This window comes from Diadema setosum, chromosome 4, assembly GCF_964275005.1.
Source record: "Diadema setosum chromosome 4, eeDiaSeto1, whole genome shotgun sequence".
NCBI classification, from domain to species: domain Eukaryota; kingdom Metazoa; phylum Echinodermata; class Echinoidea; order Diadematoida; family Diadematidae; genus Diadema; species Diadema setosum.
In genome coordinates, this window is record NC_092688.1 from 47199587 (window position 1) to 47220966 (window position 21380).

General features: G+C 37.4%; 2 protein-coding genes across 2 annotated transcripts in view; one reads left to right on the forward strand and one right to left on the reverse strand.

Annotated features, from left to right (window-relative positions):
- Positions 1-8462: 8462 nt before the first annotated feature.
- Positions 8463-10454, reverse strand: LOC140227367 (bis(5'-nucleosyl)-tetraphosphatase PrpE [asymmetrical]-like). The gene is made up of 2 exons (XM_072307778.1): positions 10383-10454; positions 8463-9438 (listed from the first exon to the last, which is right to left on the reverse strand). Exon 2 carries the CDS (start codon positions 9427-9429, stop codon positions 8587-8589), a length of 843 nt encoding a protein of 280 aa, XP_072163879.1. The 5' UTR covers positions 9430-9438; positions 10383-10454; the 3' UTR covers positions 8463-8586.
- A 2164-nt stretch (positions 10455-12618) lies between these two features.
- LOC140228057 (ribosomal protein S6 kinase beta-1-like) overlaps positions 12619-21380 on the forward strand; it is a 28601-nt gene continuing 19839 nt past the window's right edge. Inside the window, exons 1-4 of the mRNA XM_072308460.1 lie at positions 12619-12723; positions 15539-15576; positions 16621-16738; positions 20084-20152. Of these exons, the coding sequence (XP_072164561.1) occupies positions 12619-12723; positions 15539-15576; positions 16621-16738; positions 20084-20152 (330 nt within the window). The remainder of the gene's footprint in view (positions 12724-15538; positions 15577-16620; positions 16739-20083; positions 20153-21380) is intronic.

Consider the following 21380-nt stretch of genomic DNA (forward strand, 5'->3'; position numbering starts at 1 on the left):
ATGAAAAAAATTCCTGAAGCCTTTTGAAAACTTTACTTAATTACAGTGCAAGGATGAAAACTGAAACATTATGTAACTGTGCCCCCCATATATACATACATACATACATACATACATACACACACATGTATATATATATATATATATATATATATATATATATATATATATATATATATATATATATATATACATACATACATGTGTGTGTATGTATGTATGTATGTATGTATGTAAAGCCTGTCAAACATATTAATGCATGCAGAAGAAATTGGCATAAACCATGGTTTAATTCAAACCACCTTCGTGAATTCGGGTCAATGTGTACAGAACAGTCACTCATGAAGACAGCATTTCAAAGATAAACTTTTTCTTTAAATGTTTATTTCAATATCTGTTACACAGTACATATATGAAATATTTTGCAGAAACACTGCACTGTCAAATTTGATGTTTTTGATGTATTTGTTTGTTTTGTTTTTTATCAGAGAAAGAGAGAGAGACCATGTTTCCACCCCAAGTGGAACATTGTACATGTATGAGAAATATACCAAACATATACACCACTGTACCTGAAGACAACGGGTGTGATACAGTACGAGCTTTCGGGGAAACTCCGTTACAATGAGGACCACCGATTTTACCTCCTTGTAACAGGTACCTATTGTGAAATGGACGTATTAACCCGTTGAGGACGGGCTGATTTTGCTACAACACACATTTCCCATAGACTCCTGCCCGAGTATACTCGGGACTAGTCTTTAATGGGTTAAAAAGGAGACCAGATGAATAGAGTAATGGAAAATCAGGACTGCCAAATTCACTGCATGAAAGGTGGTACCTCCTAGTAAGTGAATTTGTTATAATGGGGTTTCCCTGTGCAATGCATTTCAAAAAGGTTCTTTAATCTTTGGGTATCACTGCCCCGATATTCTGAATTATTCGTAGAATTATTCATTTTTCTTGCTGTTACAGCATGAATGAGACAGTATCAATAAGCCAGTTCATAGTTCCATTTTGTGCATGATCAGAAAAATGTCATTTGTACCAACAGTACAGGCATAATGATTTTTATTTTCATGGAAAGAAGCATCTGTGATGAAATGATTATTCATGTTCTCTTTATGAATTGTGCTTGCCAGCACATCCACCTAATGGCAAAATTATCAGAAAAAAGGTTTGTTTAAAGCATGCAATGCAAAACAAAACAATGGATGCTTCCATAAGTTGATGGACCATTCTATTTATTCTATTACGTGGTCTACACGAGTTCATGCTTTGTTTGAACGTGAATTCCATAGATAGTTACATCAGGCAATCTTATGCATTACGGTCTGTCACTTTTAAAACGAGTAAAGTACCTAACATACTGAGAAAAAAAGAATGGTCATTTGTACCAATGTGCACGTGAGTTAATTAGGAATTGGCTTATTATGAATGGGCATTCAGCTGAAATGTGATTTTCATTTTCTTTCATTGCACAATGATCCTACTAGAACACACCGCATGAGGGCAGGCTTGCCTAAAATTGCTCATAATGACCAACATTTGAGTAATTATCTGAAGTTGGACTCGTCATTGTGCCTGGATGAAAATTCAGATTTTCATCATCCAATGTTTATAGACTCTTCCAAGGAGACATCACTATACCCAATTCTGTTACTATAGTTCTGATGAAATAACAGTTCAGTTGTTACAACAAAAGCCTATAAACTGTGTTAATTACCTAATACCATGTTACATCAGCTGCCTCATTACAACAGGGTACAACAAAAAAGAAGAAATGTTAAGAGTTAGAGCCTGCAAAATCACCTTATTACAAGAGGGGTTTGTTATATCAGACCTCTTTATAACGAAGTTCTAAAGTACACACACTAAAGGAGCTTTAGATTTTTGCGACAGGGACATTCAGAAGGAAAAAAACCTATTCTGAGCATGTGCAGAATCACGTATCAAAGTCAATCTATTCATAGCTCGCGTCGCCCGAGTTTTCACTACGCATTCTGTGCTATTTTTACATCCGCTCAATTTATGGCGTAGAGAGCTTGATGCACCGATCATATGGGGTCGCCGTTTTCTTTTTTATACATGTAGGTTGCGTCTCAGTGTGATCTAAAGCTACTTTTCAACACGACGCAGGGAAGAGGAGAACGTCCAGCTCAAGTGTTGTCTCAAACGTCCGCGCCGCAAACCTAAAGCTCCCTATTTACATCATGCAGTTGTCCTTTAGGGTACTGTGACAAAGTGGACACTTTTTTAATGGAGACAGTTGTCCATCAGACATGTTAGTGCAACAAAGTGTTCATCTATAAAAATCCTACAATGGACGGAAAGGGGAAACCAGTCGGTGATCAGGTAAAAATGTTCATGTGACAGTGGACCATTTACACGGAAACCCCGGTTGAGATTACGTCGCCGGGACCATTGACTTTTATACTTTGTTATACCTCATTGTAAATGTACTTAAAAAGAGACCAGCTATTCCAGTAATGGACAGTTGCGACTGTCGAACTCATCTCGTCGAAAGCAAGCTCATTGTAACAAGGTTTCCTGGTATCTTATCTCCCTGGCCAGCCACCATCTAGACATAATGCTCAGGCTATGAAAGCATTCCATTAAGATAGGAATCCAATACTTATACACCAAACTTCGTGAAATGTTGAATTACTGATGCATCTTTCCAGTATCCACAGATACTACACTTTTCAGAGAAATACATCAAATTCATGAGCAGCACAGAGTAAGTTTAATTGCACCCTGTTTTTCTTGTCAATATAAAATTGTGAAATTGCTGCTTTACCCTACATGCAAAAATTATCAAAATGAAATTATTAGTGTTACACAGTAAATTAATTACACTGTATTTGACTTTTTCCTTATCCATAAGTGACTGACATGAATAAATTATAATAAATAATGATACCCACACTCTGTAGTGAATGATGCAGCAAAGACATTTGGCCTCATTTTTCCCCTCAGGAAATGTCCCACCACACTGCTTTGGCATTGATACATGGGGATGTTTTTTTTGCAAGATTCAGTTTAATATGAAGCAATTCAAGGGTTCCTCGCAATACAATTGTGACATTTACGTACATGAGTGACAGCCTTTACCCTTTGGTTTAAAATTTTTTCTTGATCCATGAGTTGCTTAAATAATAAATTCAGATTTTTTGACACAAATTTGGACCTTCTCTTTCACCCCAGCCCTGCCCCTGATAGATCATCAGTATAAAGACATCACAGGACATTGGCTACTTGAAGTATTCTGCATTCACTGTAGTGACTGTAATGTGACAGGTATCCAACCATTACTACAATTTAATCACTATGGATACTGACTATAAAGCAGACTCTGAGTCTGAGCATATGTATCACTGCCACAACAAAAGGATCGAAAGTCACTGAAAGCTGAGCCAAGGAAGTCCAGTGTGAAGTGACATCTGATTTCAAGTCAGATGATCAAAATCGGTCAAAACCATTAAATTTCTGCTTTTGGCATAATTTTGTAATCTTATGTTTTGTCTATCATCTGCTGAAATTTTGAAGCTAAATGACAAGAGGAAAAGCAAGATACTAGCATTTTTTTTTCTGGGCCATAATTTCCTCCCACTACTTTCAACACAGCAGAAACGTGTCCGAAGATGTGGATTTAGCGCTGTAGATGGACTCCACCCCTAGCAACGAGGGAGCAATCTTATTGGTCAGTGCTTGGCATCCTGGTTACTGATTGGTCGTGTAGAGACTGCCTGCGCTGTTAAAGCTTGAATGAACATTGTGGAGTTTGCTAGGAGATGTACCTTCTATTGTCAAGAAGTGAATACAATTTGTACTGTCTTAACTCGGCTCCCCTTTATCACCATTGCGTCGGAAGGAAAACTTTGAACATGGTTTTCTCAAAACGCTGATTTCTTAGACCACACAACATAATCTCATAAAATAGTTGATATCTCAGCAACCAAGTACTTTTATGAGTCTTGTTATATATGAAATTAAAGCGGAAGAGAAAGGGAATAATCAAGAATGTCATTTTTAGAAAATCGACCTCCCCTGGCTTTCGGATCCTTTTGTTGTAGCAGGTCACAAATGTATCACAGCCACATAGGACAAGGAGAAGGATATGAGTTACTCATATTCCCTGAGCAAACTCTTGTAAATACAGTACAGTGTATCAGCATTGTGACAACAGTTCTCATGACAAATCCATTTTAGATTCCAACGAGTTGAAGAAAAATGTGACATTTATCAGTCTACACAAATGAACTGCATGGCTTCATCATTCCCCTTTTTTCAGAGGGGCTTTGGGGATACAATTGTAGATTCTAGAAAAATTCATAGCAACAAAGAAACACATGGCATGATACATGAACAAGAAGGGCAATGCGGTACAACCATGTTACATGTATAGCAAACACATACACATGGCAGACACAACTCGATCACGGCTAATCGTTTTGTGGCTGTTTGGTGAACTTCCTTGCATAGAAAACAAAAAATCTAAAAGAATTAATCTTCCCTTGGTAACCTAGAATGATGTATTGAATGGTGCATATAATAATATGACAATAATTTATAGCAATGTAATGGAATAGTACATGCACATTGTACATCATGAAACATAAGCATAAGTACGTGCAAAAAAATCTAGGAAACATTGTCTAGAGGTGATAAAGCTATAAACGGCAAACAATTTTCAGACTGGAAATTAATATTCCAGCAAACCTTTGGTGAAAATACAAAAGACTTGACAAAATGACCACACCCAAATCTCAAAAAAAAAAAAAAAAAAAAAGAAAAAAAAAAAAGATATGAAAGGAAATCAGCAGAAACTATTGCCACAACTCCATGTCTAGATCATTACAATACAGGTACTACAATAAACATTGTATACATGATGCAATTGGAACTGGTATTATCTCTATGGACTCCTTGAACTTAAACCATTTTGATCTCAACTCCACTTTTGAATAATGCAACACAGTACTTGTATCTAACACATGTAGGGCCTACTGTGTGTGGCTGAATAAAGAACAAGAAGATGTTCTATTTAACCCATTCTTTGTATAATCACAAAATTATTGTAAGCTCTATAATAAGCCATACCAGCTTCTGATAGTCACATGGTTAATACTGTATACGCCATATATTTCGCGAGTCGAAATTTTCGCGAATCAGGAATTCCCGACGATTTCGCAAGTGGTTAAATTTGCGATCGTGGAGTCCTGTACTGAACGGAGAAATGTACATGCATACATCACATTCACATTGGGATCAGAGTCAATATTTTCGAGTGTCTTTAATTTTGCGAATAGCATCGCTAATTGCGAAATTCGCAAAAATAAAAACCTCGTGATGACCTTCGGCGTATACAGTAGCTCATCAAGGTTTAAGTCTTGTGCATTCTGTGTGCAGTGCTCAGTTTTAAAGTCACATAGGTATGAGTCAAATCAAATAATATGAAAGATAAAGATAAGTCATACAGCTTCTTAAAAAAAAGGATAATTTCATTTTCACAAGAATCTGATAAATTTTACAATATCTTTTACTGCAGACAAAAAAAAAAAGACAATCATTTGTTGGGAGGGTTAGACCCTGCTTCAAAAACTATCAAAATAGAAACACTTATCTTTTAAATGCACGAGCAGCAAAGATTAAGCATGCAACATGGCAAAAGAAATATTCATTCAGTACTTGAAACAAGTATGAAAAGCAGTATTCCTTCATTTTGCAAATGGAGTTGGGTTTGTCAAGAAAATGACACTATTTCCATTGTGATTGTATGAGGAGCATGGTGTCCACATATTCATGTACATCTTACAAACTGTACATCCTTTTCTGCATGAATTGTAGCACACAATATCTTTCCTTGATTTAGTGTACACACTTGTACCTAGAAGTTATCAAAACTGGGTGCTAATAATATCCCCTCTGGCTAAACTAATCATGAATTGAAACAAAGCATGGGGGGGGGGGGGGAGGGGGAGGGGAGGAAGAGTGTCTACAACACTTTCGTACTTCTAGACATAGTACTGTTAAAGGTTCTCAATAACATCTCAGTTTGAACCCACCCATCATTCCTGTTTTCTTAACAAACTTTACTAAAAGGAAGTACAAATGTAGATGAAACAAACAGTGTGATACTACACCACAACAAAGGTGTTATTAAATAGAGTACAGACAAATAGAATGGTTGAGGTTTAATAAAAATTGGACTTACATGAACAATGTAAGAGTAGGAAATTTATCGGCCTGACCAGACCCTGTGCGAAATCGCGACTTGCTGTGCAGTGATACTGCTGTGTATAGTTAAAAGTGTATGGAACCTTCGCTTGCTTTTATTGAATAGTAATAGCAGTAGCAACACATGTGAAAATATGATGAGGTGAAGATTTATTTTCAAAGTTCTCTCTAGATCTCCACAAAAATCTTCTTTAACTTTCCTTTTTTTTTAAACAAGAAATTGAAAAGAAAACCTTGTATCTTTTGTATCACATATTGTGTTGCAATAATGTACAGTATCATCAATGACTTTTATGGAGAAAATATGTAGCCGATCAATGACAAACAAAAGACAAACTTTATGATCTTTTTTTTTTAATGCATGGTAGTAGAGTCATGAATTGATCAATGATGTCATAATCGCCTTTGAAGCTAATTTGCATAATTTACTTACTGTACAACCTAATATCACTATTCAATAACCATTCGAAGTAAACCTTTAAGATTCCATACATTTCTTAGTCTACAATGTGATATGTCCACTTTTAGTGAGACTTCTACCATTCTATTCATCTTACTTTTGTTTTTTTTGTTTGTTTTTTTTTTTAATTCACTACCACTGACTGGAACACGGAATAGAATTGCACTCTCAATGCAAGATGATCTCCTACAACACATAAGACTACATCACACACTTCAGGTGTGCAACATAATTATAAAATAGTCTGATGTGCATGTTTACTAGTGGCCTCTGCTTGGCATTTGTTCTCCACAGACACCTGTACAATCTACTGCATTTCCCCCAGTCCACTGTGTCATTACAAAGGACATCATATGTAATGGTACCAGCCAAAATACACATCATGGAAAAGGGAATTAAGAGTAAACCCCCCATTGCTGATCACCAGTTAGAATGATCAATAGAGGCAGTGCTTGACACAGTTATCACAATTACTGTAAAAGCTGTTATTTTCATGAGGGTTCAATTTTCGAAAATATCATGAATCACTTCCGGGCCGCAAATTGAACAACACATAAAAAAATTACCACCTGATCTTGATCGCATTAAATTTGCAAAGTGAACAGACAGGCATTAGTGCACCTACAGTACGATAGCCTCAGTGTCAAAATACAGAAGCAACATCTCGCAAAAATGTCTGTGACCCCCTTGTTTGTAAAAATAACTGCATGTGAAAATAATAACTTTCATAGTATGGAAAAGTAGCAAGAAATCTTTGTTATCACTTTCTTGTCAAGGAGGATGGAAGACACCTGTGAAGCACCAGAGGACAGATTGACAAAAAAAAAAAAAAAAGACAAAAACTCACATTGCTGCTTGCAGGATAGAGAGGAAGGGTTTTAGAATACAAAGAATGACTTGCAGCTTTGAATTCTGATTGGTCAGAAGTTAAAACTAGATTATGTGGTACCAGGAAACAATGGAGAGCATGGGACAAAGGATTACCTGTATCTTTTGATGCAGCCTTTTTTTCTTACCTTAATGAGAGTGGGCCTACACATTTTGCATTGTAACTCTGTCATCCTACAATCTTGTTGTTCAAATTTATGTTCCCTTCAATGAATACAGTAAGCTCGCATTTGAAACTTGAACCTGCAATGGCTTGTCACCAACTCCGAAGAAGAACATACTATTCTGCTCCATTTCTAGTTGCATCTTTAGATGCAAATAAAAATCTTGCATTGCTATATTTTGATCATTTGACAAAGAGAGCTGCATCTTCTACTTAAATATCACATTACAGCTCCGTGTAGGTGTACCAAAAAATATGTTATTTCCAAAATTTCTCTTTTTTGACAAGAGAAAATGTACTATCAAAAATGTGCATTGTTCTGGCAAACTCTTGAGATATCAGCCACATGATAAAGAAGCTCCTTGGAGAAAGTGAGTCTCATTTAAATGCAAAACTCCTGGCTCTGTGTGTAATGATAGAGAGAAGCTACAACACAACACACACACACACACACACACACAAACACACACAATCAACAATACAATGTGTATTCATAAAACTTGCATCTTGACAAGAAATAAGGCCCCTATCACAATGTTGTTTTTTTTTTATGACCAAAGGTGACACTGCCAATATATGGCTTATAACTTTAAAATGTGATTTATATTTTCAATTTTATCATTACAATTGTATTTACTAATACAATATAAAACATATCAACTCCAAGGAAACATCTCATGGTATTATTGTCATCATACTATTTGTATCCCCTGACTAGAATTTATGATGATGATGGACCACTTTCTTTCTTCCATGTTTCAATACATAGATTACCAATAATACCATTTCTTCCAACCTGTTGTAATGATTCCAAACACAAGGTCATGGTCAAACATCAAGAGCTAATTACTTCCTCACAGTTTTCAGTGGGTTCAACACTCTCTACTGAGATCAGTCTCTTGTCTCCTGTTACAAATACCCCAGTTAGGGCACCTCCATACACACACCCAGTATCAAGACCTGTAGCGAAGGGATGCTGTTGTAATCTCTGCACAGCATGGTGTCCAAAGTACACATGTTGGGGTCCTTTCCACAGGGAACCCCAGAGAACCCCTTTCATGCTGTCCTTGGTTGAGGTCAAGGTTCCATCTTCTTCCACTATGACGTTCCTCATCAAGAGCAGCTCGTCCTGGGTGTGGTTCTCCAACGGCTTACCTTGGATCAACCCTCCGTGTACAAAGATTGCATTGAGGCTGGGGATGCTGATCGTCAGGGGTAGCTCCTGTAGATAACTGCAGTCACTTTCACTGAGACTGTGTAGCCAGCGCTTCCTTGGCTTTGGCTCATACCCGACGTTCCACTTCATCAGCCGCAGCTTGCGGACTGCCGAACGTTCGTGATTTCCCATGATGCACAGAGAGTTTGACGACCTCACAAAGTCTAGCACCTCACAGCTTTTCGGTCCCTTGTTGATGATATCACCCACGAATACTAACAACACATTTGGATCTTGGTAGACGTCAGCTTTTTTTAAAAGAGCGATTAATGAATCATAACATCCGTGAACGTCTCCAATTGCAAAGATTGTCTTTCCTTTGATGTCATCATCTGATAAAACAATATGAGGCTGCTTTGGTACAGGGAAACTGGGATCCTTGAGGATGATCTCTGCTTCCTCATAAGTAATTGGATTTTCTTTGGAATACGTCCTTCGTACTTCCTCACACTTACTTTCCATGTCTCAGCTCTGTAGGAAGGATGAACAAAACTTTGAAGCTACTAACACAGGAACAATGATAACAAAGCAGAGTGCTACATCCCTTTCTAAAATTTGTCACAAATATTTAAAGGGATGGTACAGTATTGGTGGAGCTGAGGATTTGGCTTTTAACTTTTTGCGAGATACTAAGAAACCACTTATGAAATGGTACAGAGCATGCCATTCTAAGAGGTATTCAAAGTTTATTTGATGAAAATCAGTTTTGGAATGGCTGAGATATCCAAAAACAAAGTACAATCTAAAACAAAGCAATAGTAATAAAATGTGGGTCCCACATTTTATCAGTATTGCTCTGTTTTGGGTATCTCAGCCATTTCATGACCAATTTTCATCAAACCAACGTTGAATTCCTCTTGGAATTACACGCTCTTTCGTATTTCATAAGAGGTTTCTCATTATCTCACCCAAAAATGTTAAAAACCTGAAGTTAGATCTCAACCAAAACTATATGAGCCCTTTAAGTTTGGTAGAGTCTATCTGGTATCAATTTAGCACAAGCTGCTACTGTGCTAGCTGTAAAACCCAGATCTCTCCTGAATAACGTTAGTACCTTTTGAGGCAAGAGATTTAATACCTTCTCTCTATTAAAGATCATGCTAGCAAGAGAACCATCTGAATTTTTGCCATCAGTCATGACTTGAAGTGCTGAAACTTAGACTCATCATATTCAATAAGTAAATCTAATTAATTTAAATAATTTTAAGTTTCGAAAGGTAGATTACACAACCCTACACAAACTGTAAGGTATGGGGCTGTGAATCGAGAGCACTATCTGCAACCGGCAACCACAGTCGCTAGTCGTCGATTAACTTGCTTAAGTCCGAAAATTGGTTCTAGATCACATGCATAACACCAAAAGGTTGAATACTGTTACATCATGACAGCACCAGGACTAAAGAGCTCATATTTACCTGATTTGTGCCTGTGGGAAGGGAAACTAGGAGTCGAGGCGCCGTCAGTGAGACAGCAAGACAGAATTCAATGGTGTCATAACGCATAACGATGAAGTTAAAGCAACCTCGTCTAAGAGAAATGCGGCCTAAGCTAGGCTACCAATTGACCGAAAGATCGGTCTGTATCTGTCCGTCGGGGAATGTTCCGCGGAGACTACGTCTGGCTTCACGGATCCCCTCCGTATACACGGAGGACAGCATCAATAATGGCAAAATATAAAAGAGTCCTCCGGACAGACGGATCTTTCTGTCTAGAGGACAGCATCAATAATGGCAAAATATAAAAGAGTCCTCCGGACAGACGGATCTTTCTGTCTAGGCTACCAATCCCAATCTCGCCCTCCGAAATGGTGCAGACATGGTGAGGTTATAAGTACTAGACACTCTGAATACATAATCAAAAAGAAAAAAAATCATTGTAAATCTAAAAAGTTATAGAGCGTATTTCAATATGCACATTGCATGGAAAATGCGCCATATGATTATAATCATCTATCTCCCTCTTACATGTGCATACATACAATGTATGAATGTACCGGGTATGTATCATGTCTACTTACATACAAACATATATAATTGTATGTATGTATGTATGTATGTGTATGTATGTATGTATGTATGTATGTATGTTTGTATCTTTCTATCTGTCTATTTACTAGTATCTACCTGTTTATCACTCTATGCATCCGGCACAGTTACATCCCTAATGGGTTGTATGGTTCGAATTGTGTGAATTCATGTTGTTGTTTTTTTCTATTTTTTTCAGCATTATAGTCATTTATGAAAAAAAAAAAGAATGCAAAAGAACTGATACGCCTCTTTGTGGATATGTTAGCGAAAAAAAGAAGAAGAGGGGGTTCGGATTTCGTCATGTGATTTTGAAAGAAAAGAAAACTGGTTTTAATTCCCGGTACTGTATACGCCATATATTTCGCGAGTCTAACTTTTCACGAATCGGGAATTCCCGACGATTTTGAGAGTGGTGAAATTCGCGATCGTGGGAGTCCTGTGCTGAACAGAGAAATGTAGACGTCCACAGAGTCAATATTTTCGCGTGTTTATAATTTCGCGATTAGCATCCGACTTGCGAAATTTGCAAAAATAAAAACCTCACGAAATATTCGGCGCATACAGTATATACCTATCAAGGGGGCTATCTGTTTATGAGAGTTATCTCTGTTGCTCTCCCCTCTCGAGTCTCCTTCTCTCTTTCTCCTATTCTCTCTCTCACTTCTCGATCTCCCTCTCTAATTATTTTTATGATTTTCATAGAAAATAGATTATGTCCAAATGATTAATTGTCTTGTGATGGCCACACTGTATAGCTCACATTGCTGCTGCTGACATAAAACTATACTGCGTTATCTGCCTCATCGGGGGGTGCGGGCCGGAGGGAGGGGGGCAGGATCAACGGTTGAGCCCACCCCCTCCTCCCCTCAATCTGCGGGTCCTGACTATAAACTTGTTCTATTACTACAATTCCAACAATGAAGATGATAGCATAGATACAAATGTCAAGAAAATTGGATTTTATATAGGAATTTTATAATTACAATGATAAAGAAGACACTAAAATGATGAAAATGATAAATACATAAGAAGCTGTATGATTAGACTTTTATTTTTCTAGAAATGCATGATATCATACCCCGAGAGGGGGTCGATAGAGTCAATAAAATCTTACAAATCTTACAAATCTTACCGAAATCTTTACAACATCAACTGACGGACGTTGAAAATCATTATAATGTATGGAAATGAAGACAATGATTCAACATTTTTTGTTTTCATTCTTGAACTTTTATGATGTCATTTTGGCTTGGTATCTCATTTATCGTGCATAGAGCATGGCCGGGCGGGCAAAGACCGAGAATGCCGACCGTACTGAGGGCCGAGCTGACATAGGGTAGGATGTCACTGTCCTGTCAGTAGCTCCATCAAACGTGCAGAAAGTAGCCTTGCCAAACCCCCGCCGGAAGTGTATCGGGTGACAACGCCATTTTCTTCCGGGAAAATTTGCCGGTTCGATCGTGTACTCACGGCAGCAGCGGCCATTCATTCCCTTACACCACGAAATTCGTGAAATCGCTGTTGGGACGGGCAGGCAATGTCTGACTCGTGTCGGAGAAATCCATTTACAAGTGCAATCTTTGGAGACGTATCAGCCGGGTGAAGATTTGATGACCATAAAACCATGATGGCAGGACATCCCGGCGTTTTCGATCTGGAGTTGTGCGAGCACGACAAAGGCGACCGCCTATCGGATAGTGATGACATGCACGACCCAGACGCAGCGGAGGTAGGTTGTCTTGATATTTCGACATCTGCTGTACGTGTACCGTCTGTTCAGCGGCGTGATCACGACATATAATAGTGAACACGGCGGAAAACTAAAGTAGAGGGCCGATAATGGCGAGGATTGACTGCCTGATTGACCCATAAACAACCACCACATTTTCAAAAGACATTTATTTAGAATAATGTAAAGTAGTCATGGATGTCGTGTCTCATGATAATCATAATAACGTTCTCATCTTGTTCACACTGTCACTGCTGTAGAACTAGTAGTACACGCGCACGCTGCATGTGCGATGTGCAGGCAGGGGGTGTCATTGACCGACAAGTCTGTCTAATTCCGCGAAAAACTTCTCATTTATAATGATGACATTTGCTGGGTCAGTTCATATAGACAGACACCATTGATACATACGCTATTGCGACGGTTTGAATCGTTTCGATTCAACACAACTTCGACCGACCCAGTTCCCCTGATCATGCTGATCCCCCCGCATAAAAATGGTTATTATTATTTTTTCCAGCTTGGTTTTCAAACCAATCTGGAAAAAATATACACAGGATTAATCAGTAAACATTTTGACTCACTTCTTCCACTGTTTCCTCCTAAATTTAACTTCATAATATTGTGAATGAGCATTTTGTTCGAGCGCTAAATTTAACTTCGTAATATATTGTGAATGAGCATTTTCTTGCTCATTCACAATATTACGAAGTTAAATTTAGCGCTCGAACAACTTACTAGTACTTTAGTCAATAAACGTAAGTGTACCGATATAGTGATTGTATGGAGCATTTGGCTTGCCGTAGACGTTCGTGCGGTCATTTTTCAAACGAAGGCGGCGATGAATTGGGGAGCGCTGCAAAGAAGTGGAGGAAACAACCAGAAAACAGGAGGAAACAGTGGGGGAGGTGGGTCAAAATGTTGACTGATTAATCCTGTATATATTTTTTCTAGATTGGTTTGAAAACCAAGCTGGAAAAAATAATAATAACCATTTATATGTGGGGGGGGGGGGGGGGGGGAACTGGGTCGAAGTTGCGTTAAGCCAAAACGGCTTAAACCGTCGCAATGGCGTATGTATCAATGGTGTCTGTCTAAAGAAGCGAAAAACTGACCCAGCAAATGACATTACTATATAAATGAGAAGTTTTTCGCGGAATTAGACATACTTGTCGGTCAAGGGGTGTCATGGCTAAAAAAAAAAAATATTTTGTGCTAGATATCTATACAAATACAATATTGACACTTTATGGTTACAGTGTATGTGAACTTCATTTTGTAAGTAGACCTCTAATATGTTTTATAGTCAAAAAGTAGAATGTCTACATCTAGCATCTTACTAGATAGAAAACTACTATGTTTATAAATCTTGTAGAGTCTACTGTACAAATTGTATAGAACGTTAGAATCTGTAATATGGGTAAAAACAGAGGTGGCTGTGCTTTTTACAGTGGATGGTGTAATACAAAGTGTATTATAACGCATAGTCCCTATATATATCATTTGACAGCAGTGCCACTACCAGTATGGGGCACTACAGTACCGGTTAAAAACGATCTTCAGAGTTCAGTGATCATCCTTATTTTATTTTTTATGCAGTCGTTCAAACTTCTCCACAGCACAGCCATTCCCTCAGTTGCTCAGTAATTTACAGTCTAGATCTATACAGAAAGTATCAAACAATGGTTATCAGTATTATCGTACATATTATGTAGCATTCTGTAATTGAGATATTGTGGAAGTTCTGTGGAGTGTGTTAATGTTTAAGATCATAATTCTAAGAGAATATCTATGCTGTCATTAATTGGCTGAAAAGTTTTTGCTGTGTTCATACACAGTCTACACACATGTGTAAAAAGCTAATCATGGATTCTACTCCACACGTCCTCATTTGATAATTCAGAAGTGAATTTTTCTTGACCTTGTGAATAAATTTACAGTTTGTGAATGTACAATGTAAATACATTTTATGTGTAGCTGGTGAATACATAATGTTTATAGAAATTGATATATGAGTGAAGTATTGTAAAGCGATTAGCGACAGGCTGTTTTGAGGACTTGCATCACCTGCAATTGGCGAGATGGATTCATTGCTTGTTTGTGTATCTTCTCTGTGCTCTAGGTCTACAATGTCTCCAACTTTTCCTCAAAATACATTTTAAGTGAATTTTCTTCGTGCTGCAGAATACATCAGTACACATCACAAGATGGAGGGTGGATTATGTTTCACCCAAATTCAAGAATTTTTTTTTCTTTTTAGTTTTGTGTTTTTTGCACTCGAGACAAATCAGAATTTCTGTGCAAGAAATGTCAGTTTTGTGATGAAAAGTGACTACAGGGCCTAGATCTACTTTTGATTCACATGTACATGTACCTTGATATTCAGAGTATTACCTGTAGTTTGATTACCGATGCCACACATCCTACACACCAACCAAAGCTCAAGGTGACCTCAGTAGATTTTGTACAGACATTGGCTGATACAGTTTGTACATCATCTCTTTGACTTTGTTTCCGACAGCTTTGGGGGATTTGTTTTGCTAGAAATTCTATGAACAAACTGAAATATTTTTCTTTTATTTACCAAGTCATTCAAGCACAAAAGTGACCACAAAATTTTAATCATTATTTGTTATTTCTCATTAGTCAGTTTGTCAAACTGGCAGTTTGGTATAAACTTTTTAATCATGATTTCTATAAAGTGATAACCTACATATTCCTAAAAACATACTCTGGACTTTAAACAGTTTCATTTCAAAAGATTGTTCTGTAATAAATTGAAATTTTTCTTCTCATTTTATGTGTCCTTTTGCAGGATTACCAAAGCACCAGTTCAGATTATGGTCCTGATGAGTAAGTACAGGCTGTACATTAATACTGAAAGTAGAAATGTATGATACTAATGATAATTGTTGACATGGCATGTATTTTTTTTTTCATGACAAGCAGTCCCTTTTATTTGCAAAGCACATACATGCATATTATTGAGTAATGTTGAAGATTACATTTTCATTGTATTTTAGTGCTCATGCACACAGCATCTACTAGTTTCTCACATTTGGGGAATGTAAAAACCACTAATCAACTCCTTATTCAGGTACCTGGATTGATAGATAATATGTAGAGGCAGATAAACACTATAGAGAAAGAAAGAAAGAAGAATAGAAACAAGAGATAGAAGAGGTCTTGCTAGTCACCATAACAAAGCTCTGACTTAAAGCCTACAGTGATTGATGTCAATATTTTCAGGAAATACATTTTCCTTGTGAGCCACAAACTTGAGATTAAAAAAAAAAAAAAATCTTTTATTCCATTAAGACTCCTTCATGTCATAAAACACTATCATAGAAAGCATGTCACTAGCTGATATATGGCAATACTCTTCTCTTCTTTAAGGGCAGGATAATCTTGTAAGAGGTCTTGGGCACATGAAATAAGAATGATTTTACTATAGTGGCCCAGATGGGCAAGTATATTGCATATGTATGAATATAAGAGAAAATTCTCTCTTAAATTATACATTGTGTGCAACTTCATTATGCAAAGTAATTTCCTTCCAGTTCCACTTGATTTTACAAGAATGATTCCATTTTATAATCCAATCTATCCCATTTCACTTTCCCCCAGTGACAGTTTGGAAATCACTCCCTTTGGTGTAAATTGATGACACCAGTGCTTCTATTACAAAATGCCTTTGTTTATTTTTTTTTTTTTTAATCTCAAAGTTTATAATGAAATCGTGGGGATGGGATGTTTGTCAAGCCTGACAATACAACCATAGCTTTGTCACAATATTATGAACAGGGATTTAAGATGGTTTGTTAATCTAAAGTTTGAGTATTTGTGTATTGTTGTTTGTTTGTGATTCTTTAATTGCTGTTTTCTGATAATTTTCAGGACCTTAGAGCTGGAGGAGGTATCGCTCTCTGAGGAGACAGTGAATCCAGGAAAGGAGCGAGTGGGTCCGGAAGATTTCCAGCTACTTAAAGTACTAGGCAAGGGAGGCTATGGCAAGGTCAGTCTTAACCCTTTCACACCTAAAGATGTCTAGCAATGGCATGTATAGTCAGTATACTTATAACTGAAAATGCCATAAAACAGAACAAAACAAAACAAAATATAGGGTATCTAGCAATGTCATGTGCATGCAGGAGATAGTAACTTTCACACATTTTTTGAATGTGTGTAGACAAATCTAGTAAAGTGTAGATAATCATGATAATAATAATTTGGTCTTATTTACGCAGGGTTGCCTCTCCACCATAAACACTGCTCTTCCAGAGAGCTCTGCAATTATTAATTACCCCAGCATTGCCATTTATAATACATCTGGGTCAAGAAGGACATATTGGGCAAAACTTCTTGTCCAGGGATTGTACCCTGGCAGGATTTGAACCCCAAACCTTCAGTTTACAAATCCAGGACCTTCTCCACCATACCATGGCTCTCCCACATTTGTGGCAATTACATTGCAGAGTAGGTTGTATAGGAATGATACAAATGAGGCAAAAACATGTACACACATTTTCACTCATTGCCCCCCCCCCTTTTACTCAGACACTCTTACACTTGAAGATAACAGCAGACAGATCATTAATTTGTATTTATTCACCCTTTTTTTTTAAAGAGAAGCAGCAGGGGGTAGTCCAGGGTCTAAACAATTTAAAGAAATACGAGCTCTTTGAGTAAGTTCTTTTGAATGGAAGCAAGGGAGAAGAGCGGTGAATGAATAAATTTCACCCTTTAATTACAGAGTTCATATTTCTTTATCACGTCTTGATAATCATCATGCAACCAAGAAAGCAGCAAACATACATACATGTATGTATGTATGTATTACACATGAAAGCCTATGACATTGAATTAAAAAAAAAAAATGTGACAGTTATATCTAGACTATGTGCCTATTGTGATACCAAGTGGTGATAATGACAATGATTACACCCATAATAGTAATGATGATTCAAAGTCATGGTGCACTAAATACTTCTTTTCTCAATGCTGGGTGACGGTTTTGTTTGTAGCCAAGTTGTCAGTTTCGAAGACTAGCACAATGTGGGGACAAAGTACACTTTGTAAAGGACAAAACAGGAAATATAGAATAGGGGAACTTTATTATGACAGGTACAGTAGATTCACAAATCATGTGTGCAGTTAAGGTTAGACCCCTAAATAAAGCAAAGTTACAATGTATGTGAAACATATTACACAGACTTGATTGAAAATGTATCCAGCAAAGCCTTGATAAAGGCGTCAGGTGGTAGAGAACTGTGGGTATTGGAAGAAAGACAGATCATGCTTTCTACACAATCATTTCACACAGTACATTGAAATGATGACATATCTTTGTGGTCATGCAGTGTACGATTGTACATGGTGCTCAGACAGGATATAATCAGTGGCATGACTACAATTGTATGTACTGGTGACACAAATCTTGGGGTGACCTCCAGGGAAGCCACTATGTTGTCCAGCTCCTATCCAGAGAAGTTATGGCTTTATCTATGAATCATGTGAATCATGTTCCTGTTTCTTATCCCAAGTTCTGAATGTGTAGGGATGTTAAAAAAGATAATATAAATCATACAGTAAAATATGATACATAACAATTTAAAAGTTAAATTATAACTCATTTATGATATTTTTGTATCATGGCTCACCATGGTACATGTACCTTCAACACGATAAAACAGTATGATGACAACTTTTATGTAGGGGTCACAGGAATGGTTTACACTTAGATTTATTATTTTTTTTTTTTTTGGGGGGGGGGGTACCAATAGTCAGGATTAAACAGCTTTACCCATCTTCAAAATGATTATGATAGTTGGACATTTTCTCTTCTGAAAAAACAAACGAAACAAAACAAACAAACAAACAAACAAGCAAAACAAAACAACTTTCTGTTGCCAAGAGAACCAAAGGAACATTGAACTTTCCAAAGATTACTGCCATGGAGCTGACGACAGAATCATCAATAACTTGATAAGGGTTCCAAACTGTTAGCGTTACATGTACAACATGCATGCTTTATGAACCCATTTCTGTTTGAAGATATAGAACATTCTTTTCCAAGCTCAAGTAGTTATCTATAGTTGTGTGTACATACAAAGAGTCCTGAAAAAAATCTGAAATGTCATTGTTTACTCATGTACTTGAGAAGTACAATGTACTTCATATGGATTGTCAAACCCTATACATTGATATTGTGTGATCAGGTACTGTATACGCCAAATATTTGGCGAGGTTTTTATTTTCGCGAATTTCGCGAATCAGGTGCTATTCGCGAAATTAAAGATACGCGAAAATATTGACTCTGATCCCGATGTGAATGTGACGTACGCATGTACATTTCTCTGTTCAGTACAGGACTCCATGATCGCGAATTTACATTGTAACCACTGGTGAAATTGTCGGGGATTCCCAATTCACGAAAATTTAGACTCGCGAAATATATGGCGTATACAGTAATTGATGACTCACATCAAGGAAAATACATGTATATTCTCTCAGGGTTTGTAGTACAACGCATGAATAAAGTATTGTGGTCTCACTATACCCAGATTAGCCTCTTCAGGGGAGAGTACAACTGTACAAATGTACCTTTGACCCTTGACCCAACAATGTGCACTACCCTTGACTCCCCACTGCTACCTCCCCCCTCCCCCCACACACACTAAAAACAAACAAACAAACAAAACAACAACAACAACAACAAAACATTTTGCAGCCCCTGGCTTGTCATGGCCGGCAGAACCGTGGGGGCTGTGGGGGCTCAGGCCCCCACACTTTTTATGCACCATACAAAGGAATACATAAGGTGTCACTTTGGGCCCCCACACTTTTATGCTTGAAGTGTGAGTGCGGGAAGGTTATGTTTTTCCACTGAAGATCTTTTTTTTTTTTTGCTTGTCAGCTGAAAAAACCCGGAAGTGGGCCCCCACGCTTTTGATAACGTTCCACCGGCCCTGTACTGTATGCCAGCATGTGGTATATTAAATTTGGTGCGTCAACTGATAGCCATGAACTTATTAAAAATCTTGCAAAGATATTGCCTCCCATAGCACAAATATGCTCATCTCCAAGGTGGAATATTTATTGCTTTATTTTATATTCTAGAAAAGATATAGTACCTTTTTCTCATCCCGTCAATATTGTTCTCCATCACCAATTAAAACACTGCCAAAATTGTCTTACAAGTCCCAATTCGTGAAATGTTTAACCTGCAAAATGTATGGCATGTACAGTGAACTGTATTTGTCATGAATGTATTTTGTTTTCCCTATAAATCGGCTGTCTTACTCAAGTGATTGATTCTGCAGATGTGAGTCAATCTCATTCTTGCCTTTATTTCTCACAGGTGTTTCAGGTTCGCAAAACGACAGGAAAAGACTCGGGGAAGATATTTGCCATGAAAGTGTTGAAGAAGGTAAGGAATTGTCAATGTTTGTGTTGGATTTAATTTTTTATTGTTGTTGTTGCAGTAGGTGATAGTTTGAGTGGTATAATACTTTCTTCTTTGTAGAAGTTGAAACACAATTTTTTTTTTTTTTTCGAATAATCAGCATTAGTTCTTAGTGAAATGGGCAGAAGATATTACTGAATGTGATCTACATTCCTTTGATATCCCTTTGAAGACAAGTCCTAAGTACAGTCGGGCAGGTTTCTATTGGAGATATGTGATATAGCAAAATCAGCCGTCCTCAATGGGTTCTCAGGGTCGTTATTTTAGCTCTTCCACACAGTGCTAAAAAAACTTGGTTTCATTTCCTGAAAGCTGAGTGGTAGATCCGTCAAGACATGCTTCCTGTGTGTAGTTTATCATATCATAAACTTTGAATGCCCTGCCACTCGTCACTGGTTGTGACCAAGTCTGTGCTCTACAAGTCCGCTTGCCTGCTTGCTCAGGGTAACTCCAATAGGCAAGTGAAATGAATGAGCACATGCCCTCATGGAGAGGGGCCCTTGCCCTGATGTCTTTTTATGGAGAACAGGAGGAATTTCCTTTTACTTCAGTTAATAAATATTTTTCAGCCTCTGCCACAAAATGTTGCAGGAGGCATTTTGTTTTTGGGTTGTCTGTCTGTCTGTTTGTAATCATTTTTGTAGATGATGTATCAATTAAGAGCTAGCTGTTTGAGGTATCCAAATGAAACTTGGCATTAATATGTACAAATGTATTAGTGAATGAAGCTACGCCTACTAATTTGAGAATGCACACTCAAGGTCGATAGGTCATAGGTCAAGGTCAAATTCTATTTGATTTCACTTACAATTTTAAAACCTCCAGAACAATTTGAAGAGGGTGCATTTTATCTGTAGTGTACTGTGAATTACTGCATCCATGGTACATTTCGCGAAGCTTTTATTTATGCATAATTTGTGAACCAACGGATTTTCATGAAATTAACAACTCGCAAAGATATTACCTCCCAAGTCACAAATGTGATGTTCATTCTGTATAAGCTGTTGTTTTTGCGTACAGATATTTTCGCGAATTAGAAGTTCACAGACATTTTCGCGAGATGTTGTTTTCGCTACTTGACACCAACTATATCTTACATGCATTGTTACCCTAGTGTATAGCTACATTTGTGCATGTTTTTAAATTCGTGATCCAACTGTGATTAGCGAAATTTGTGAAAATTAAACCCTCA

Bases quoted from the DNA above. Each gene is read 5' to 3' on its own strand.
- LOC140227367 (XM_072307778.1), bottom strand. From the start codon at position 9,429: ATGGAAAGTAAGTGTGAGGAAGTACGAAGGACGTATTCCAAAGAAAAT.